General features: G+C 41.8%; 1 protein-coding gene across 13 annotated transcripts in view; it reads right to left on the reverse strand.

Moving 5' to 3' along the window:
- The window catches only part of MAST4 (microtubule associated serine/threonine kinase family member 4), a 519,579-nt gene that overhangs the window by 23,203 nt on the left and 475,663 nt on the right, over window positions 1-20,713 (reverse strand). For all 13 annotated transcript variants that reach the window (XM_081825660.1, XM_081825659.1, XM_081825658.1 and 10 more), the window contains 9 exons: window positions 16,163-16,371; window positions 14,683-14,821; window positions 13,003-13,135; window positions 11,957-12,122; window positions 9,985-10,086; window positions 4,497-4,619; window positions 4,183-4,295; window positions 2,268-2,395; window positions 1,701-1,936 (listed from right to left, as the gene is read on the reverse strand). In XM_081825660.1, coding sequence (XP_081681786.1) covers window positions 1,701-1,936; window positions 2,268-2,395; window positions 4,183-4,295; window positions 4,497-4,619; window positions 9,985-10,086; window positions 11,957-12,122; window positions 13,003-13,135; window positions 14,683-14,821; window positions 16,163-16,371 — 1,349 coding nt within the window. The remainder of the gene's footprint in view (window positions 1-1,700; window positions 1,937-2,267; window positions 2,396-4,182; window positions 4,296-4,496; window positions 4,620-9,984; window positions 10,087-11,956; window positions 12,123-13,002; window positions 13,136-14,682; window positions 14,822-16,162; window positions 16,372-20,713) is intronic.

The following is a 20,713-nucleotide window of genomic DNA, read 5'->3' on the forward strand; positions in this document are numbered from 1 at the left end:
TTGTTTTTTTTTTTTTTTAAATTATGAAAGTAATCAATCAACTGCTTAGATACCATTTCCCTCCCTTTCCCTTCAACGCTGCTGATGGGGACCAGGGCATGGAGACTAAGTGATCCATCGTATTAAGGAAAAATTTTAAATGGAGCTAAGTATACTGTGTTCAGAGCATGATCATAAACTAGGAAACAGAGACCTTAGTAACCAGAAATATAAAATACTGAGATAATTCCATTTGACTTGACTACCAAGACGAACTAAAAATAATTAAGAATCTTGGACCACTAGGTTGTGTCTACCCTACTTCTACGTTGCTATTCTCTTGGCTTCATAAAAAAGTAAGGATAAGGGGAATTATCCTACATGGCAACAGAACTGAGGGGAAGAGGGAGAAAGAAATAAAAAAAACCCGTATTATTTTTCCCCATGATAAACTAGAAGCACATGTGAAGCTCGACAGAAGCAAACTTTTCAGCAAGGCTGAAATAAACCTAGCCTGTAAAATGTGTTTTCTTGAAATGATCTTAAAAAGAGTTATGCTGTGAATATTCAGTTAAAAAAAACGTTCATAAAAATTCTTGGAATTATCCATGGTTATCAATATAGCATATTGAATATAGCTTAATGAAAACATTTATCATAGCAACCCTAACCCATATCCACGTTTCATTTTTTTTTTTAAAGCATAAATGCACACTTCTCTGTAGAAGGATATGCTGTGCAAAAAAAAAAAAACGTTGTAAACCAAGTAATACTGTAAGTGCACTTGGCTTGGTCTGAGAGAAATGCAAGTTGGATCATCTAATGACATATTAAGCCTTTTAAAATCCTTTGAAGATACTGTCTCTGCTGTCAGGAAGGTTATGTCACAGAAAAGTGACACTATAAAGTGCTCTCCAAGAAAAGCCCAATCCCCTTGACTGCCTCACCACCACTGAGGGACGTCTGGGGGGTTTCTGTGTCCAGTTACCCAGAGACTGGGACGGCAACATGGGTCTGCAGTGGGGTCTTCATACGCACGTGAAATACCAATTTGAATTGTGCTGGTATTTCTCACTCTCTCCTCCCCTCTTAGTCCTAGATGCATGGAGATCATCTGGGAATCCCACAGAATAAGCACCTTGTGGCACTAAGAGGCTGGTGTGCATATCTATAGAGGTTATCTGGCACAACATGGCCCCGTAACAGAAACCAGCTCCTTCAAAGAAACCAGCACCCATTTCAACACCAGGAGGAAAGCTGGCTTTATGCCGTACCTTATGGGGGACGTGAGCCATTTTTTGAGGGTAATTTTGAGCACATCGCGGTCTGATACAGTTCCTTACTCCTAACTTTGACTTAGACACAACTGTGCGAGACCTGCTTTTGCATCGACAACAGAGAACACCACACGGTCCTCAGTGAGTTCTGCCCGCCATCCGAGAATCCCACCGAGGCCCAGCGGTAGCAAGGGAACTGGCTCTCGGGTCAAACTGAAGCAAGGAGGGTTTGCTCTGCGGCCGCGTGGCCAGGAGGCATGAGCTCAGTCCGTAAGAGCTGACCCCCCAAGTCCTAGATGTGGGGCCGTGGAGGGAGCGGAGCCGCACCAAACAGCCGCTGTCACTGCCTAGCGAGGTCAGCCTGGGGTTCCCGACACGGGCCATCACTTGTCAAGGTGGCGGATGGAGAATGGGGGGACAGCAGGCGGCACGCCAGGCGCTTACCCGACAGTGTGGAGCTGCTGATGGTACTGGCCGGCGTGGTGACCTCGGGCTCCTCCTGAGCACTCTCTGCAGGAGGAAGGGCTGGCTTTTCTGGCTCCTCCGGCAGGTCTCTGGGGCAGGGGGCAGCCTCGTCTTTCTCTGCCTCTGTTGAAACAGCCAGTTTGGGAAGTGGGCCAGAACTGAGTTTATGTCTGTTGCTTTCAGTATCTGAAGAGTTGGATGTGGATAACTGTTGCCTTAATTAAAAACAAAACAAAGTCATGTATGCATACACACTAGGAAACTGCATTCAAGGAGACTCTGGGAAGCAATGAAGTAAAAATGGAACTAAGGTAAGCCCAACCAACGCACGTCTAGTGCAGTGGTTCTTACAGCATGCCCTGGAACTTAGGACAAAGGCACATTCTCGGCCTCCATCCCCGATCGAGCGGAGCAGACAGGCTGGGACGGGCCCAGCCCTCTGTGTTCTCACAGGGTTTCCAGGAGATTCCGATGCTCCCTCAGGCTGAAGAACCACTGCGCTAGCAGCGACCGCTTACGACCTCTCTTAACAGGCGTTTCACATACATTTCGGAATATTCCGAACTCCAGCTGAGTGCTTCTGTGGATGGCAATGCTGTGCTTTTCGTTTTGCCTCCGGGGTCTTCCTTCTCTTCTCCGGAATTCTGAGTTATTCGGTCTACGCTGCTGAAAACCTGCGAGGCGAAGCGTTGGCGTTTATTATTATATTCTCGAAAGAATGTGGCAGAAAAGCCCCAAACCTTGGGAGAAGAGTCTGAGAGTAGGACAAAAGTTTCAACTGGGACTGTGTATTCAGAAGGCACTTTCTGACGCTGTTTACTTGAGTTCTGAGATGAATGATCCGTGTATCTATTTTTTCCCTCCCTGGAGCAGGGAAGCTACGAATTCATCACCCATTCGCCCTAGCTCATTATGGACTTTGCATCTGCAAACACAGTCCACAGATGCTTTGGGGTTTCTAAGCCCCGGGATCAATGCACAGCGTAGATGACTTTTTAACCATGAAGTCTATCAGAAAAAAGAAAGTCACAGAGAAAAAGATTTAATGGCCACCAGTCAGGAGTGGGAAGGAGAGAAATGAATTGGAATTGGGTGCAAAGAGAAGAATAAATTACCTCTTTCAAGACGTGTGTGTGTGGGGAGGCAGTGCATATTTGGTTCTGAGTCAGAGGTGTTTGTTTGGCTTATAAATCACATACATAGATGGGCAGCTTCCTATGATGGGACTGGCGTTTCTGAAGGGGATCAGAGCTTGGGCAGACCTGAGATGTCTGCTGTCCCACAAGAAAGATGGAAAGAAAAATTGGGAGCGGAGAGCCTGGGGCAGGAAGCACTCCCCACCGTCCAACACAGCCCCTTGCTGCTCTCGTGGGAGTGGCCCTTAAATGGCTTATCATCTACTGTGGTGAGGCCCAGGGTAGCTAACGAACAGGAGACAGCGGGAAGGAAACAGAGTTCCGGGCCCCGCTTGGATGGGCCAGAGCACAGGCACGGGGGAAAGCCTGTCCTCAGCTTCAGTCCTGGCTCTGGGCGGGCTGGCCAGCAGCCCCTCCAGGCAGACCCCACCTCTCCATGGCCTTCCTTTAAACAGTGAGGGCAGTGCCAGCCCATTTGCAGATGCGCTCTTATCTAGTGGTCACGTACAAAAAGGTATGGAACACTTTATAAACCCTACATGTTACAGAAGAGCTGAACAATCACGACGCAAAATGCCATGGCAACAGGCAATGCATAGCTACTGAAAATAGCAAAACGGAGGTAGGGGCCCTCCATGTTCCTTTGCATTTTCCTAGGGCCCTGCCCAGTTTCAGAACTGTCTGGTTTCTTTGTGAATTTTTTCATCTTACCACTATCAGTAAAAAGCATCATTCTCAGACATCGATTTTATTATCTTCTCCCATTTCCAAATTTCTAGCTTGGCTTCCTCTGGCCTCTGTCATGTAACTTACATTTTCTATTACTGGCTACAAGACTTTCTCATTCCACAGCAACTATCCCCAAGGGTCCTAGCTGATGTCAAGGACTCCGACTGCTCCCTTGTATTGTATTCTGTGTGATACTAGGAGGAAGCTGTGCACACAGGGACTCAAGCTCAATGTTCTTTATTAGAGGATCAGAGAAATGGGGGACTCCTCCACAGCCTGGCACTGAACTAGACTCCGTCCCACAGGGCGAGGTCAGCATATATATGGCTATCGTGTTCTCCGAAGACAGCACTACGAGTCCAAGTCTGGGCCACTCACTGGTGGAGAGTGAAACAAGCAGGTAGGGACTCTGGATTATCAAGATGGTGGGGTCACTTTTCTGAAACTCAAAGGAATTTTAAGTACAGGAGACCCCAAGCCCCAAAACACTGTGGGTGGTTTTTAGGATCTTGTCCAGCTGCTTAGGGATGCCCACTATCTGGCCGGAGGGAGATTCTCTGGAGAGACCCTGCATGTTTATGCCCCATTTCACTTACTTTGGAAAACCTGTGTGAACAAGAGGAAAACTGCCTTATTTCCACATTAAAGTCTTCATCGTTTGTGTCATCTTCTTCCTCTGTCTCCATGTGATGATACTTCTCTGATCGAGCTGCAGAGAAATGTTTGGGAACAGTTCCAATTACTCCGAATTTCAGCTTGTAATTTAGATATATTAATTAGGAGCTTCTATATCAAAGCAGCCTTATGTGTGAGAACTCACAGGTTCAAGACTGGAGGTTCTATCCTAAGTGGAGATAATTTTCTACAAAGTAAAGGTCAAATAATGTTTTATGTCAGATAATTCACGTACTATCAAAATAACTTGTGTCATCCTCGGATTCCAGTTGGGGAATAAATTCTGCCTTCTGTCTCAGCAAACTGTTCCAGTCTAAAGAACGGAAGAATCGATGCTGTTTGACTTCGTAGGCACCACCTTGGGGTGGGGAGGGAGGGAAAGGACAGAGGGGAAGATGTTAAACTACCCTCCAAGCAAAGCTTTCAAGAACCCTCACGCCCCCAATCTATCAATAGAGAAATAAAGAAATCATGGAAATCTTACTTTTTCATTCAACAACCAACGCCCCCCCCACAAAAAAATTTCTTCCCCATAATTTATCAGCAGAGGATTTGATTTCGCTAATAGCAGTTGCTACAACACACTTTTTCTTTGTTAATTTTTCCATGACTTCCTCCATTTTTCAAAGGTTAATGATGCGGCCACTTAAAATCACATTATGCTGAACCTGGGGACGTGGATGCACATTGGCCCAAAGCAGACTCGCTCATTACAAAACCAAAGAAATTCTAACAAGGCGCAAAATGTGTTCACAGCAATATTTCCTCTGGAGGCAAGGTTAATAAAGATGAATTTTTCCTGAATAGTATATAATGGTTTCCATTCAATTTTACTGGATTGCTCGTTAACATAGGTAGGACTTTGATTCTGTGGATTACAGATTCTTAAGTAAGAAACTGGCAAACCTGTTTGATAAATTTATAAAGCATGGGATGAAAATCAGTCACAGTTCTTAAGTTTTAGGCCTTTTTTTTTTTTTTTTTTTTTTTGCCAAGTCAGCATGACTACGCAATTTGGTAAAATTTTTTTAATTCAGTTCATAGTTTTATTTTATTATTTTTAAAAAGTATTTCTTTTTTTTTTAAAAATATTTTATTTATTTATTTGAGAGAGAGAGAGAGAGACCATAAGCCAGGGAGAGAGGGAGGGGGAGAAGCAGACTCCCCACTGAGCAGGGAGCCTGATGTGGGACTTGATCCCGGGACTCTAGGATCATGACCTGAGCTGAAAGCAGACACTTAATTGAATGAGCCACCCAGGCGCCCCTCACTTCATAATTTTAAAGAAGGATTTGGAAGGGCAAGTCCCATCCCCCAGGAAAGAGAAGAAGGCCCATATGTTGTACAGTTGTAGCGTGAGCATCAGGCCCCTGCCCTGCCCGCTCCCCCTCCAAACAAATACTGTTAAGCAGGGAGAGAAGGAAGAATCTCTCCTGAAAAAACACCAGGAAGAGAGATTTCACACAAGACTAATAGAGGCTCTAGTCACCTCCCTGCCAGGAGACGCCCTGTAGGGGTGACGTAAATGCCTTTCATGTACTTGTCATCATGCTTCCCACCCTGTCCTCAGTGCAGTATGAAAAAGAGGATGAGAAATGCAAAGTGAAGGAGAAATGGGTCTGGGTGTTGGGGCGGGGGAGCTGTCTGCATGGTTCAGAGATGTGGCTGTGTCCCCATCAGACTGCTCTAGCGCAGGGGGCAGACTGTAGCCCCAAACCCAGCCAGGACAAATGAGTGTATGGAGAACAATGGACAGAAAAGAGCAAAGTGGGAAAATCACCCCAAGAAAGGGAGAAGAGATTCTTCGTTACTAAGCATTGGATAAGAATCTTTGTCCAGGACCGTGCACGGGCATCCTCTGTGTTTCCAGCACAACAGCGACGTCTGAGAGTGACCACGGCCGTGGCAGTGCTAGCCAGCTCCGACAGGAGGGCTGACTTGGACAAAGACTGCACTACATGCTAGAGGCATCTAGTTTCCTTTCATTGAATCACTGAGAGCAACCCCACAAAGTAGGCATTCTGTCAACTCCATGTGCGGATGGGGAAACAAAGCTTAAGCAATAAAGCATACTGAACCAGGAGCACCTGTTAAGTAAAATTTGGAGAGGCTGAGCTGAAGTCTGTTTAAAAAGGGCCAGGCCCATCCTCGGTGTCACAAGGCCAACACGCCCACACAAAGCTGCCAGATACACTCTCTTCCAGCGTTCTTAGCTCAGAGAAGCTGAAAGATCTTAAGCATCTATCCAGCTCCCTCACTGTGCCAACGACACTGAGGTCCACAGGGTCAAGCCCTACCGAGTGGTGCACCACACACCACGCTGCAGGACTCTCACTTCCGCTGCTGTTCATGGGGACACACCAATGACAGCTGATACTCCGAGGTCGCTCAGCCTTACTCAGAGAAGTGCAGTTCTCTAGATCCAAGGGCTCAAAGGGCACTTCCAGACCGTAGCAGCGGGAGGGTTTGGGTTTTCATTCCCCCACCCGCCACTCTCGGGGAGAGTCGGGGGAGAACATTCACTTCATCTCTGTGGATGACAACAAGTGGGTCCTCCCCACAGAGTCACAGCCCATGGGTGACCCAGCTCACATTTCTCACCCTTTGGCCTTTGTGCTTCCCCCCCACCCCCCACCGAGAAGAGGCTCCCTGACCATGGAGTCCTGTTTCTCATGCACTTTCGCCGAGATGGGGAACAAAAGAATTAAAAGGACACACTGGGGAGAAATGACCTCTGGGCTAAACTGCTGGGGCAACACGGATGATGGCATTATGAGCCCTATACAAATGATCAGGCACAGGAACTCAGGCAGGTGACAGTGCTCAGTGCAAGAATTCACCATGCAGGGAAGGAGAGGGAATGGATTATGTCTGGAGCTCTGGTGATGCACTACGTTAACGTACTTGGTAGCTTCATGACCATGTTTGCATTCAGTCCTTGCAATCATCCTGAGAGGGGTACAATAACATGCCCATTTTTCTAGATTAGGAAACTGCAACCCAGATCACGAAGAAACTACTCTGTATCTCCCAGCTGATACCCAGGTGGGAGTCAGTCACCTCTGAGCAGCTATAAAGTCCAATACACCAGGCTGCCACTCAATACTTCCCAAGTTCAAAAGTCTAGTTCAAGTAGGACAAGTTTCCAAATTTTAAGTTATGCTTCGCACTAATGTTCTCCCCCTTGAGTTTTTCTCTCCTTTCATGGAAGTTTCTTAAACATCCATTATGTTCTTCACACCCCTCTTCTCAGCCTCTCTAGTCTCTCAGGCAAATGTGAATTCACACATTTTCACGGTGCATTATTCTGCCCACTAAATATGCATTAAATCCAAAATGCTGTCATTGGAAGCAGCATGGCAGGCCTGCGGGATTCTCAGTCTCATTCTCTGGGCCCTACTGGGATCTGTCACGTTGGACCTGCCTGTTTGGCAAGTACTTTCTGAAAATGCTAAGAGCTTGGGCAGGGCCTTTTAAATGTCTCTTTTGAGCTTCTGCTAGGAGATTCGCGTCTCTAATTGTCAAGCCCTGAAAAGAACACAAGTAGCAGTCAGGGAGAAAATGCGCAGACAGATAACTCACAGCATATAACATAGAAACACGGGCGTGCTGACCAGCATCATAGCCCCGTTTTGCTGAAGTCAAGCCCAGTCAAGATTCCAAGCATTCTCAGAGGAGGGAAACAGGCAGAAGACTCAGTGGGAAAACTCTCCAAACTGACCCAAGAACACTGAAGAACACTGAAGAGAAGCGGGCTCTTGGGAAGGCACGTGCCAATTCTACTTTTATCTTCGGTCACACCTCAGGACAACGCTTCCCTGGGGCAGCTGAGTAGGACATATACATTGATATTTGTGTTGTTGCAGGACAAGCTGAAAATCACTCCTCAAAACTCTACCCCATTCAGAGTGTGACACAGATTCTTTGACCGCTACTCCTATCTCGGGGGCCAGAAAGCAAATGTGACTGCAGGTCACAGCGGGTAGGGAGTAACAACTTTGCTAGTCGCTTCAGACGAAAGGAACACCAAATAGGATGGGAAGAAATACAGTCAGCTCAAAGGCAGGGGCACCACCACCATTTCTGGAACTCGGACGTCTATAGGGGAAAGCACAGGATCATGCAGGCAGGAAATAAAAATGACAGTACCAGTGGAACCAGTGTCCCACCTGGTTCTAAGAGCCAGACTGGGTGATCTTTTATCCTCATGAAAACCCCGAGAGGCGGTACTTCTCTAAGCTCCATTTTATAGATGAGGAAATGAGGCACAGAAAGGGAAGCATCCTGCCCACCATCACACAGCAGAGATTTTAAACTCAGGCAATCTGACTGTGGAGTTTGTGCCCTTAATTTCCACTTATATTGCCTCTCCTAGCCGAAGGCCCACTCATTCACTGCAAAAGGCATACAGGCACATGGTACTCCAGGAAGAGGCTCAACTCAAAAAAGTTTTCCCGAGCAAGCCCGGAGTTTCAATCTTCTTTGATACGCTAATGCAGCCAATGAGATTTTTCTGTACAAAGCCAAAGAGTAAATACTTTAGGCTTTGTGGGCCATACAATTTGAGGACTCAACTCTGCCACCGAACCACGAAGGCAGCTACAGACAATGTCTATGAATGGCACTGCTGTATTTCAATAAAAGTTTATTTACAAGATAAGAATATGGCCTACGGGCTTCAATGCATCATCATCAACTCTAGGAGCACAGCATACTTAAGCAAGAATGGAGCCCTCCAGCTGGGGGAAGCTGTGGGCAAACATGGAGAGTAACGTGTGTATCTGGAGCTGTTGCAAATTATCTTTGTCTAGGAAAAACTGAGGGAGAGAATGATTTGTTCAGTATTTTCAGATATTTCTATTACAATGAAGTAGAATGAAACAGCTCAGATTAAATACTCCATCAAGTCAACAATTTTCACTGCTGAAAATTATGGATACTATCTAGTGTGTATGTGTTGCGCTTATATTTAATATTTAGTCCCATCTAGATAAATTCATATACTCAGGTAGACTGGGACTCGATATTGGGATCTCTGTCTATTCAGAATACAAGAGAAGGAAGAGGAGGAGCAGAAAAAAAAGAAACTGTAAGTAGAACAGTTGAGGGGGAAAATAATCAGCAAGAAACAAATCTATTATCTCCTTAATCTTGAAAGCCAATGGATTTAATCCTCTTTCTTGGGCTATGGTGCTGATCACCATGATGAGACAGCATAGTTCAACCCCAGACACTCATTTCTAGTAATTAATTAGTTCAAGTACCGATAACCCATTTCAAAGCCTCTAGATAGTAATGGGCTGGGTCAAATCTTGCTGGGAATATATATATATATCCAAACAAAAAAGCTTCACATCTTAAATCCTCTGTTTTAATTTATTTAAGATGCATGTTTTTCAGGATAGAAGAGTTATATTGTGCCCTTGGAGGTTTCTTCCAGACCAATTTTATTTATTTAAACAAATTGAGAATGACTTTTGCTTTGCAAAAAAACAAGAAAAACAAAAATCAAAGACAACCACCAACCCTCCTAGTGTACATACTGCTCTGAATCAGAAAAAAAATCCGAAATATTATTGTTATGATGTGTTGTAGTCATGTCCTACATCAACCAACAGATGTTTCTTATGCCAAAAAAACAAAGCACAAACAAAAACCTCTGAGTGCTCCACAAAGACATTATTTTTTGCATATTAGCAAAATTAAAACATATGTGCTCTAACCTGTTCCCAGTCTCTCCAGGGGATTCTGCCTAAGAAGCAAGGTAATCAGATCCTGGGCATCGGGGGGTGGCGCCTCGTCCTTTTCTGGCCAGTTGATCTCATCTAGAAGGGAGATATGTCATTTACAACTTTATTGCTCAAATGGCAGTCCAGGTCCCAACAGCCTGGAGGTTGCCTGGGAGTTTGTCACAGAAACAGAACTTCAGGCTCCATCCCAGACTGAATGATAATCTGCATTTTAGTAGGATTGTCAGTTGATTCCTGGGCACAGTCACGTTTGAGAAGCATTGTTTCACCAGACATGAACCAGCACAGCTTACAACAAGGCAGGGAGAAAATATTTCAATAAGCGGTACCTTCCATTTGCTTTTTTGATTCTTCGTTTTTTGTTTTTTTCTTTTTGGCAGACTTGGCTCAAAACAGATTATTCCTTCTAGTTATTAAGAGGACTTAATATGGTGAAAACTCTTAACACCTGTGTTTTAGATGTCCCCCTCCCAGGGAATCAAGAGAGTAAGATTTTTCTTTCCTACTATCCTCAAATGCGAATTTGGCCCCAGCCCTAGAGTTCTTCTGCTTCCAGAAACACAAATTAATTTTGCAAAAATAACTATTTCTAGAGACAAACAAAAGGCCAAAGTGTTAAGTTTGAAGACAAAAAATCCAAAGTAATCATAGTAATAATGGAAGTATTTAAAGTCTGTCATAAATATTAGAATATGTTCTACATTCCACAGGAGTTTGCCCAAAGATAAGGTGTGTGTGCTTGTGTGTATGGAAATGCAATAAAAACACGAGCTATTTCTGTGTGTGCCTGCCTCCAGCTTCCTCTGCTGCAGTTTAAATCTGATTTGGAAAATAAAACATGAATATGCATCTGAGCCGTAAGGCATGGAGAACAAAGCCAGCAATTTCTGCTTGTGTTAATTAAACAGTTGATTCCTCTTGCCATTCAGGCCTTAGTATATCAGAAAACAGCCTAGTTATAAATCCATAAACAGCTCAGATACTGTAGAAAAGGGTTATACACTGCAGGCAACTCACAAATCTACTTTGTTAAAGTTTACAGATATGCCTGGCTTGCAAAGTCAATGATAGAGAATAATGCCGTGATTAAGGGACTCCTCATCCCAACATTAATTTTCCCTCCCTTTCCACTGATAGACCCGGTAAGCACAGTCCAGAAGGTGGCAGAGTGGGTGATGGGGGCGGTCAGCGATGACTGATAAACTTTCAGGAGGAGAGGCCTTTTTGATCTAGGCTTTGGGGAAATTTATAAAAACAGCAGGTAGGGTAGTAATAGAGCCTATTTAATTATCATTTAGTTTTGCCACAAGCCGCATAACAATAGTGAGGGTCAGCGTGCAGGTTAAGATCTAGAGGTTATTGAATTTTAAATGAAAGATGAACAGCTGTTACAGAAATAACATTACACCATTACAACCACCAATGAAATCATTAACAATCTGTGAATTAAATTTGCTTCCTTCCATTCTCATTATTTATTATTTGGTAGACATTTGTTTTAGGGTTTATTACATTTTTGTTAATTTCTTCATTGTGCCATTAGCCATTTTCCCCCATTTATGTAAATGTTACCCACATTAACCTTTTCTTCCCTGGTGCAGCTTTCCTATTATGGAAAGGAAGACTGGACGGCAGTGAAATAATTTGCAAATCCCATATGAATTTCTTTTGCAGAAGAACACACCATAAAAATTGGTTACACTGCTAGTACATTTCCAAATTCCATGTTAACAAAACTTCCTCAGATCAATTTTCCACACAAACTGATCTCCTGAGATTTCTGAAAGTCAGTTATGTGCTATGATGAGTGAGTTCTTTTAATTTGTTGGCTAAACTGTTTGATAAAGGTTAACATTTTAGTAGTTAAAACGGCAATACTCCACAGAATTGCATGAAATAGCTGTTTCCCAGCAGCCGCTTGAAGAGAACTCCTGATGATATTTACCACTGATGACTTGTCCAAATAGCTCTTCTGGAGTATCCCCAAAGAATGGCACACATCCAACAAGAAATTCATAGAGGATAATCCCCATGGCCCACCAGTCCACCGGCTTCCCATAGCCCTGCCTCAGAATCACTTCTGGTGCAATGTATTCAGGTGTGCCACAGACCTAAAAGATGATTGCAATATTAGAATAATTGGAATATTAGACATGAATTAAAATGAGCAAGATGGCTATACACCATTTATTTTGCCCAGAGTGCACCTGCTCAACCACATGGAACCACACGGACAAAGAACTTAGGAACAGCAATTATAAGTCAGTATCCATAACACCAAAGGCAATGAAATATTTAAATAGCAAAAAAGGGAAATTTAAAATGCTGCTGTAATGTTAAACTATGTGTAGTGAGTAATTTCGAATTGAGGGTTTGACCCTATTTGGTGGTTTTACTTATTTCATAGGATTAAAAACATTTTTAATCCTCAAAGTTAATATAATGATGCATTTTTAATCTGTCACTACCACAGATAGTTTTAGTATGTATATGACCAAAATATATTCACATCCTGGCTACTTCATAAAAGCATGACAGTTGAGATGTGTTTACCTTAAGTAACTTACAATGAACAGATTGTGGGCACATGGTAATGAGGCATGCTTAAAGGGAAATGGGCCATGGCTCGGATTTTAGCACCCGTGATTGTACAATGCATCATGAGTTTCATGAGTACTCTGCTGAGACTCCTGAATTCCTTACAAAAACCGTTTTCCATTTGTCTTTCTCACATTCTCACTTGTGTGCAATTACATCGTTCGTCTTGCTAATAGACCATAATGCTGGGGGAGGAATGTGGAGGAATGGACAGTTCAAAGAGGCCTAGGGAGAAAAACGGAAGCAATCTGCACTTTATTAAATGTAAGCCTCATACAGACATCTAAGCACCCAGTCCTAACGTGGACCTGGCTTACACAAGTTGGTTCTGAATGTCACTGGCAATATCGTACTTTGTATCCTTCTCTCCAACTGAGCAGGAGCCAAGCTTACCTGTTTGTCCAGGAACTCTCGAGCATCCTTCTCGATATGACCCTCATAGAGATTGGTAGTCATGCTCATTAGTCCCACCTTGGATAATCCAAAATCTGTCAGCTTTATGTGCCCCATGGAGGTGACCAACAAACTATGAAGCAGAAGGACACATATTATAACACTTGTTTGAAGTTCTTTCTTTCTTTTTTTAGGCTTTCTCCTTCTCCTATCAATTTGTAAGACTATTCACTATGGTGCTATCAATCTTTTTCATTTATTTATTTATTTATTTTAGAGAGAAGGGAGGGGCAGGAGGACAGGGAGAGAGGATCTTAAGCGTGGAGCCCAACATGGGGCTTGACCTCACAACCCTGAGATCATGACCTGAGCAGAAATCAAGAGTTGGATACTTAACCTACTGAGCCACCCAGGCGCCCCAAGGTATCAATTTTAATATAAAACCCAGCCTGGGAAGAGGTAAGGTCACATGAACATATTACATATGTGTATCTGGCTCATGAGTGTAATTTACAAGGGAGGGCCAGACACCCAGCCCAGCTAATTTTTGTTGGGGCAGCCACATACAGTATCATTTACAGGTTTAAACTTAGAAAAATCCAAGCATGGGACTCTGACATCTTTCTATTTTCAGAACAATAAAATAGAAAAGTGTTACCAATAATCCCATATCATACATAAGAACTAAGATAAGCAACCTGTCTGTGATTTAAGTGACACATAAGCTAAAGAACTTGGACAGAAAAATGAACTACTGTTTAAGATTTTAACTTATGGCTCAAATTTAAATTTCTGTTCATTAAGCACAAAATGTAGATTTCTTATACAATGCAAAGAAATCACATGTGATAGTTTTATGAATTTAATTTTTAAACATTTTCATTTTCAGAGGAAAAATAAAATTTTTAATTAATTAAAACATTAAAGGAATAGAGGATGTGAAAAGAGGAAAAAATAGCTACTGGAAGGAAATATTCCATATTCTAACAGCTGTCTTTGTTGGGTAATGTTGTGAATGAATTTTTTCATGTTCTTCTGTACTTCAAAATTTTCTGGAATGAGCATGAGTTAATTTTATCATAAAATTTTCAGCACGCTTAGAATCTTTACATATTAACATGTAATGCTTTTAGAGGTGTCTGAAATTAGTGGAGAAAGCATAAAACATTTAATAAATGGTGTCAAGATGAATAACTTAGTCATTTGAGAGGAAAAAAAGTATATCTGTATCTCAAATCAGACACTAAAATGAGCTTCATGAAGATTAAAAATTAAATTCAGTATTAAATGGTGAGAGAGAACATAATATCAAGTATATCATCTTGGTGTAGGACAGGGTTATCTATGTATAATACCAAATGCGGAAACTATCCAGAAAACAACTAGAAGCTTTCCATGAAGCTATTCAAAAATGAACATAATAAAAACAACTTAAAAAAATTTAACTAACCCTGGCTTTATAATCATTTTTGTTTTGTTCTTTATAAGCTATTATTGTAAGCAGCAGAGCCTTTAAAGTATTACATAAATATTATCATATATACTGCCAAAATAACTCATTTGGGAACGTTTTGGGAGAATTGCAAAACATGCAAAGCAGCATTAAAAGAAACATTTTTAGAGACATAAGACAACTTTTTGTATCGTGTGTAAAAAAAGATGTTTCCTCAGTGTACATACTTGTCTGGTTTCAAATCCCTGTGTACAATTCCATAATTATGTAGATATTCCAAGGCCAGCACCGTCTCGGCAAAGTACATCCTGGCCATATCAACAGGGAGAGGCCCCATGTTCTTCATTAATGTAGCACAGTCACCCCCTGTAAAACCCAAGCACAGGATTTAGCAGGTGGAGTATCAAGAAGACCATCAATTCAGATTACAGACCTTCAAAGCAGAATGGCCTCTACCCACAGACACAGCATCTCAAATTCCGAAGTGGAGGCCATGCACTGAATAATCATGTTTCTAATTAAGATGTGGTATGGGGGAAAAAAAAAATATATATATATATCTATATATATATTTTTTTTTTTTTTTTCAAGCAGGGGTCCTCCTAAGGGAGGAGATTTGCTCCAAAGTGGAAGTGAAATTGGAAGAACAAAATACACCAGCATAAAGCATGGGTTCTGGAATCAGGCTACCTGAGTTCAAATACTACCTCTGACTCTAACAGGCAGGGAGATCTTAGACAAGCTAGTCCCGGCTCTTTCCTCTAATATCAGGATGGTAAGACTATCATCCCTTTTCAGATTATTGTGAGGATTAAATGAGGTAATCTATGTAAAGAATTTAGGATACTGCCAATATTTATTAAACGTGATAAATGTTAGTTACTGTAAACACAACCAAGGTTGATAAAGCCAAGTGCTGTTGTGGGGAAAAAAAATGGGCAAGATATGCTTTTGTCTTGTATCCATGAGGAAAGTATCTAGTAAGTCTCTCCCTTCTAAGGATTTCAGTTCACTCATCTGCAAAATGAAAAGGTTGAACTAAATGATATTTAATGTTTCTTTGAGGTTTATAGTTTTGGAATTCTGCTCCTACGATTTTAAGAGCTTAAATTAGATGCTTTGAAGATTGTTTTGGCCCTTCCTAATATATTCCTTTTATTAACTTTGTTTATATCAATAAGTCACGGCCAAAAACACAGAAATTGAATGTGAAACTGAAGGAAATAAGAACGTTTAAAAGGTAAGCCATGAATGTCAAAAAAAAAAAAAAAAGCTACATTTTCTTGACTTGTATCTCCTCCTTTTCTCCTAACTCATTTTTAATTTCATACCATAGACCAAAAAAGGATATATTTTTAATTCATTCTTTAAGAAGATCAATTGTAATGAACGATTTTATGCTATGTGATAAAAGTGAGTAGGAAAAAATCCCATCACCTATGTTCTAACTTTAATGACCAATAGGATTAAAAGCTATTAAAAAAGAAAAACAACCTTCTTCCAAATAGCACTAATTTTCCCTTTGTTATAGTAGAGCAGGCACTTTACAAGCAATTATCAGAAGATAATGACTGGGAATACAGCCATCTCATTGCCTGGCTTCGCTTCCTAGGCAGATACAACCATTATGTAGCCCAACAGGGAAAGCCTCCACCGCACAAAGGAGGAGGCAGTTTCGGGGTACTGGCGTCATGTTCTCTGAGTTACCTTCCACGTATTCCATGACCATGCATAAGTGGCGCCTTGTTTCAAAGGAGCAATACATGCTGACGACAAAGGGGTTCTCTGCAAAAGTCAGGATATCCCGTTCCACGAAGGCCTGCTGGATCTGATTGCGGAGGATGAGGTTTTGTTTATTAATCTTTTTCATAGCAAACCTCTGCCGGGATTCCTTATGCCGAACAAAGTAGACTGCCCTGAAAAGGAGCACAAGAGGTGGGGTTCACGGGAAGTGAGGATGCTTCTGGATACGGTAAACAATGGGTGACTGTCAACTTTTTTTTTTTTTTTACATTCACATGGCGCCTGGAATTCAGCTCACACATGCTATCCTAGCAGCTACAAACATCCCATTCCAGGCCAAAATCTTATGGCTACATTTATTTCTAAATCTTTCAATAAAGGTCACTGATCGTACATAAGGCATCAAATTCATCTTCACCACAAGGACAGAAATGGACAGTCTCCAGAGTGAGCTATTTTCCAATAGCTAGCTGATGTTTTCAGTTTTTCCACAAACAAAACAAAATTCAATATATAAGTCAGAGCAGGAAAAGAACTAACAAAAGTACATACATACCATGAGCTATATCCTTTCAAGCATTAGATATACGTTAGGCATTTTTTCTAGACTGACTAAAGTGATAATTTTCTATATGATACCCTTGGGATCTGCAAAAAGGACCAAAGCTTCTTAGGGTACGTGGCTTCCAACTTGAGGGTAATTTACTCCCCATGAAATTCCAGATAAATGAGAAGTATGTAATAGGTCATAGGAGGCTGTCCTGCAATGAAGAGTAGCGTATTTCCTCACTACACACCTCAGCATGATTTACACCTGTGGCTGTTTCAACAGAAAATGCATTTCCCAACATAAAAGGACACCAATAATACACTGTTCCATCCAACCCATGGCCAAGGTGACAGCCAACTTTACTGTAAAATGAGGAGGTTGCACTGAATTTCTGCTGCAAGACTCACTCACATACTCTAGAGAAGCAATTCTGGCTGGGTAAAGACAATGGACTCCATGAAGCTTGATGTGGAAGAAACAAGTTAAGAGAAGGAGGAGGCTTAAAACCTCACCTGGAAATGATGAGTAACAAGGAAAATGTCTTCAATTGGCTCATTTTCTCTTAAGTTACTCCTCACTTGTCATTATTGTAGAAGAACAGATTTGAGGTCTCAGGTCAGCAAATGCTCAAATAAATAATAATTTACATAAACAGCAATCATTCACAGTAAAGTATATCCAATGTCTGTCTCCTAAGACAAGGGGTTATCTGATCCGAGATGCATATTCCACTGCTCATGAAAAATGAATGCAAGGCGGACTAGGACACCCTAAATCCCTGCTGAACCAATATACCAGACTAATCCACTTACATAAATCTTAAGTATATTCAACCTCAGTTTAATTGGTATTCACATGTTCCGCCCAAGTGTTCAACTAGGAATTCATTTTTCTTTCAAGTCTGTGTAGGTTTGCCTTTTCACTGTATCCATCTTTTTCCTTTACTTGCAAAATTACATTTTTTTGGTCTCTGTTTAAACCTTATTTATTTATTTATTTATTTTACTTTACTTCTTTTTTCCTCTCTCAATATTTCTTTGGTCTTCTCTTTCTTCCTTCACTGTATAGAACAAATCTCTTTTATCCACACTTTATATAACCAACTCAAGGAAGAATCTAGCACTGTTATTCCCACTGTACCACAAACTGACAAGGGAGCTGGCCGGCTGGGCGGCCAACACTTTCCACACAGGCTAGCAGTCTTCTTCAGGATGCCAAACGCTGGGGCTCTCACCAGCTGGGTTTATCTCTACACCTGTTTTCTTGGCAAGGCTTGATATCAGGATTAACTAATTTAAACAAATATTTAAACTGATGAAACAGGAGTGTGAAAAGGAAAAACTTTGTTGTCTATAAAAAAAACAAATGGGATGCTTTGGAAAGTACGGATAGATATGTTAAATGTGAGTTACTAAATAAAATTCCGATTGATTTAGTATGGGTGAGAAGGTTTTCAAAAGTGGAAAAAATAATACAGATCTAGAGTCCTATGTGCAGATTGCTTCAAGTTCCTGCTTTGCCTTTAAAGCAGCGAAAAATGAAAACAAAAACAATGTATTAGAAGGATGGTTTATATAGGCTGTCTTAAAAAGACCTTATAGCAGAGGACCAGTAAATTTATATATATCTGTGTGTGTGTGTGTATACACACACACACACATTTATTTATTTATCATTTCTTTTTTTAAGAGAGAGAGCGTGCGAGTGGTGGAGTGGGAGGGGTGGAGAGGGAGAGGCGGAGAGAGAATCCCAAGCAGGCCCCATGCCCAGCACAGAGCCCGACATGGGGCTCGATCTCACAACCTAGGAGACTGTGACCTGAGCTGAAATCAAGAGTCAGACGCTTAACTGATTGAGCCACCCAGGTGCCCCTGAATTTACATATATTTAGATTAAACTGACATGTTTAATTTCAATATGCATCTGAAATTAAAAGTATGTTTAAAGTATACAACTTTTTTTTTAATGATTTCTGACTTTGACCTCTTAATTAACCAACCAACTCCTCCTTTTTTCTGGATCAGATTAAAGGCTTTTACAGTATTTTTCTTTTTCCAAATACTGATTGGGTAAAATCAAGATCCCCCCGAAAACTTTGTGCTTCTCCTAAGCAGATGTTGGAAGGCAGACAGACAGATACAAAGGGAGGGCAGAAAATAACCTGGCTTCCTCAGAAACAGAAGACAAACACTGGTGAACAAATATTGTTACGAAGAACTTTTGAAACAGGGTATTTACCTTTTAAAATAAAATTTAGAATTTGAAATGTTGAAAAAAAGAGTATCTTTATATAAGTGCCTGCCTATTACTGAGAGTCAACTGGAATACAGCTTAGGTTCTATCTCTTCTTTGAATATTTCACACTGAGTAGATGTAGCGCTGAGGACCCTCAGACATGATACTAGGAATTTCACTGTCAGGCGGCTGCCATTGGATTTTCATCAACTATCAGCGTTTCTTACATAAACAACTGCTCAGCAATATGTCTGAAAACAACAGGAAGTGGGGAAGGAAGAACAGGGCCATCACCATTTAATGAAATAACAAAGGAGAAAGAGGCCTCAGGCCCAATTTGACCAGCATCCAGACCAGGTTTCCCACGGGCACTCTGTGAATGAAGAAGGATTCATATCTTTACTTTCAGATTTGCAATTCGTAAAACCTCATCTGACTTTTTGCGCTGCCTTGCTGGGATGTGCTTAAAAATCATCAGTTAATCCCTAGGGAAATTTACCTAGACCAATGGAAATTAATCCTATAGGTAGCTTGAGACATCACTGCCGCAGGACGTGCATATCTTGATCAAGCTGCAAAAGTCAACTAGACTTCTTAATTAGAATCTGCTGTAGCTAGTTATCTGCTTGTTTCATGTTCCTGTTTTTACAGTTCTTTACTGCTTTAGGAATATTCTTCTTAACGCTGAAATCTGCTTGTTGAGCAGTAACTGTCCTCTCTCACATACACCTTTCTTCCTCTCCTGTAAAGTGATGTTCCAAATCTACTTAAGTCAGCAGAGAGAGGGGGAGATTGAAACAGACAGACAGACAGCAACCAGCTGACAGACAGGACATCTATCACTGCTAAGCACAGCTATACGTCATCCAAGGTTACAAAACTGGACCGAACGGATTCAGCCCCTCATTTATCTGCAGTTTGGCCTCAAAGGCTGTTTTCTTTGAAAAGGCTGCTTCTGTCTCTCTCTTCCTACACTGACCTGTCTGGTAAACAGTAGAACTTAAGGGTGGGGGGTGATGCACAGAGCAGGGCAACTGTCCCCTCTCAGTCAAGGTTTTTTTCATCCCAGACAGAAATGAGGGGTGGGAGGGTGGGGAGAAATGGAATCAAAAGCTGATGGGATCTAGAACAGAATGAATCAGTCCTATCAGGAGTGTGAATGTCTAATGCGTATAAAATTACGCATAAATCTGAGAGCCCAGGACATGAATCCGTGCGAGCAAATCTGCACGTGGGAGCAAGAGTGCATGTGTTAGAGGAAAGGCTGTAGGGGGAGAGGCATTAAGCCACCAACCTGCACACATGGGCCCGTCATGTAAATGACCCCATCTTTTGAGGCATAAAAGAGAACGATGTGCAGCAAAGCTAGAAACTAAAGCAAAGTGGGACAGAAATGCTGCGCCTTTAAAATTTAGTTTAAAAAAATTTTTTTTTTGAAAGATTTTATTTATTTATTTGAGACAGAGAGAATGAGAGAGAGAGAGCACATGAGAGGGGGGAGGGTCAGAGTCAGAAGCAGGCTCCCTGCCGAGCAGGGAGCCCGATGCGGGACTCGATCCAGGGACTCCAGGATCATGACCTGAGCCGAAGGCAGTCGCTTAACCAACTGAGCCACCCAGGCGCCCCTAGTTTAAAAAATTTTTTAAGTCAATTTTATTCTTTCAGTCTGAAAACATCTGAAGCTGTCATTTGAAAGTCCAGATGAGGGCGCCTGGGTGGCTCAGTTGGTT

Source organism: Leptonychotes weddellii, chromosome 7 (genome assembly GCF_054177405.1).
Source record: "Leptonychotes weddellii isolate Sample4059 chromosome 7, ASM5417740v2, whole genome shotgun sequence".
NCBI lineage: Eukaryota > Metazoa > Chordata > Mammalia > Carnivora > Phocidae > Leptonychotes > Leptonychotes weddellii.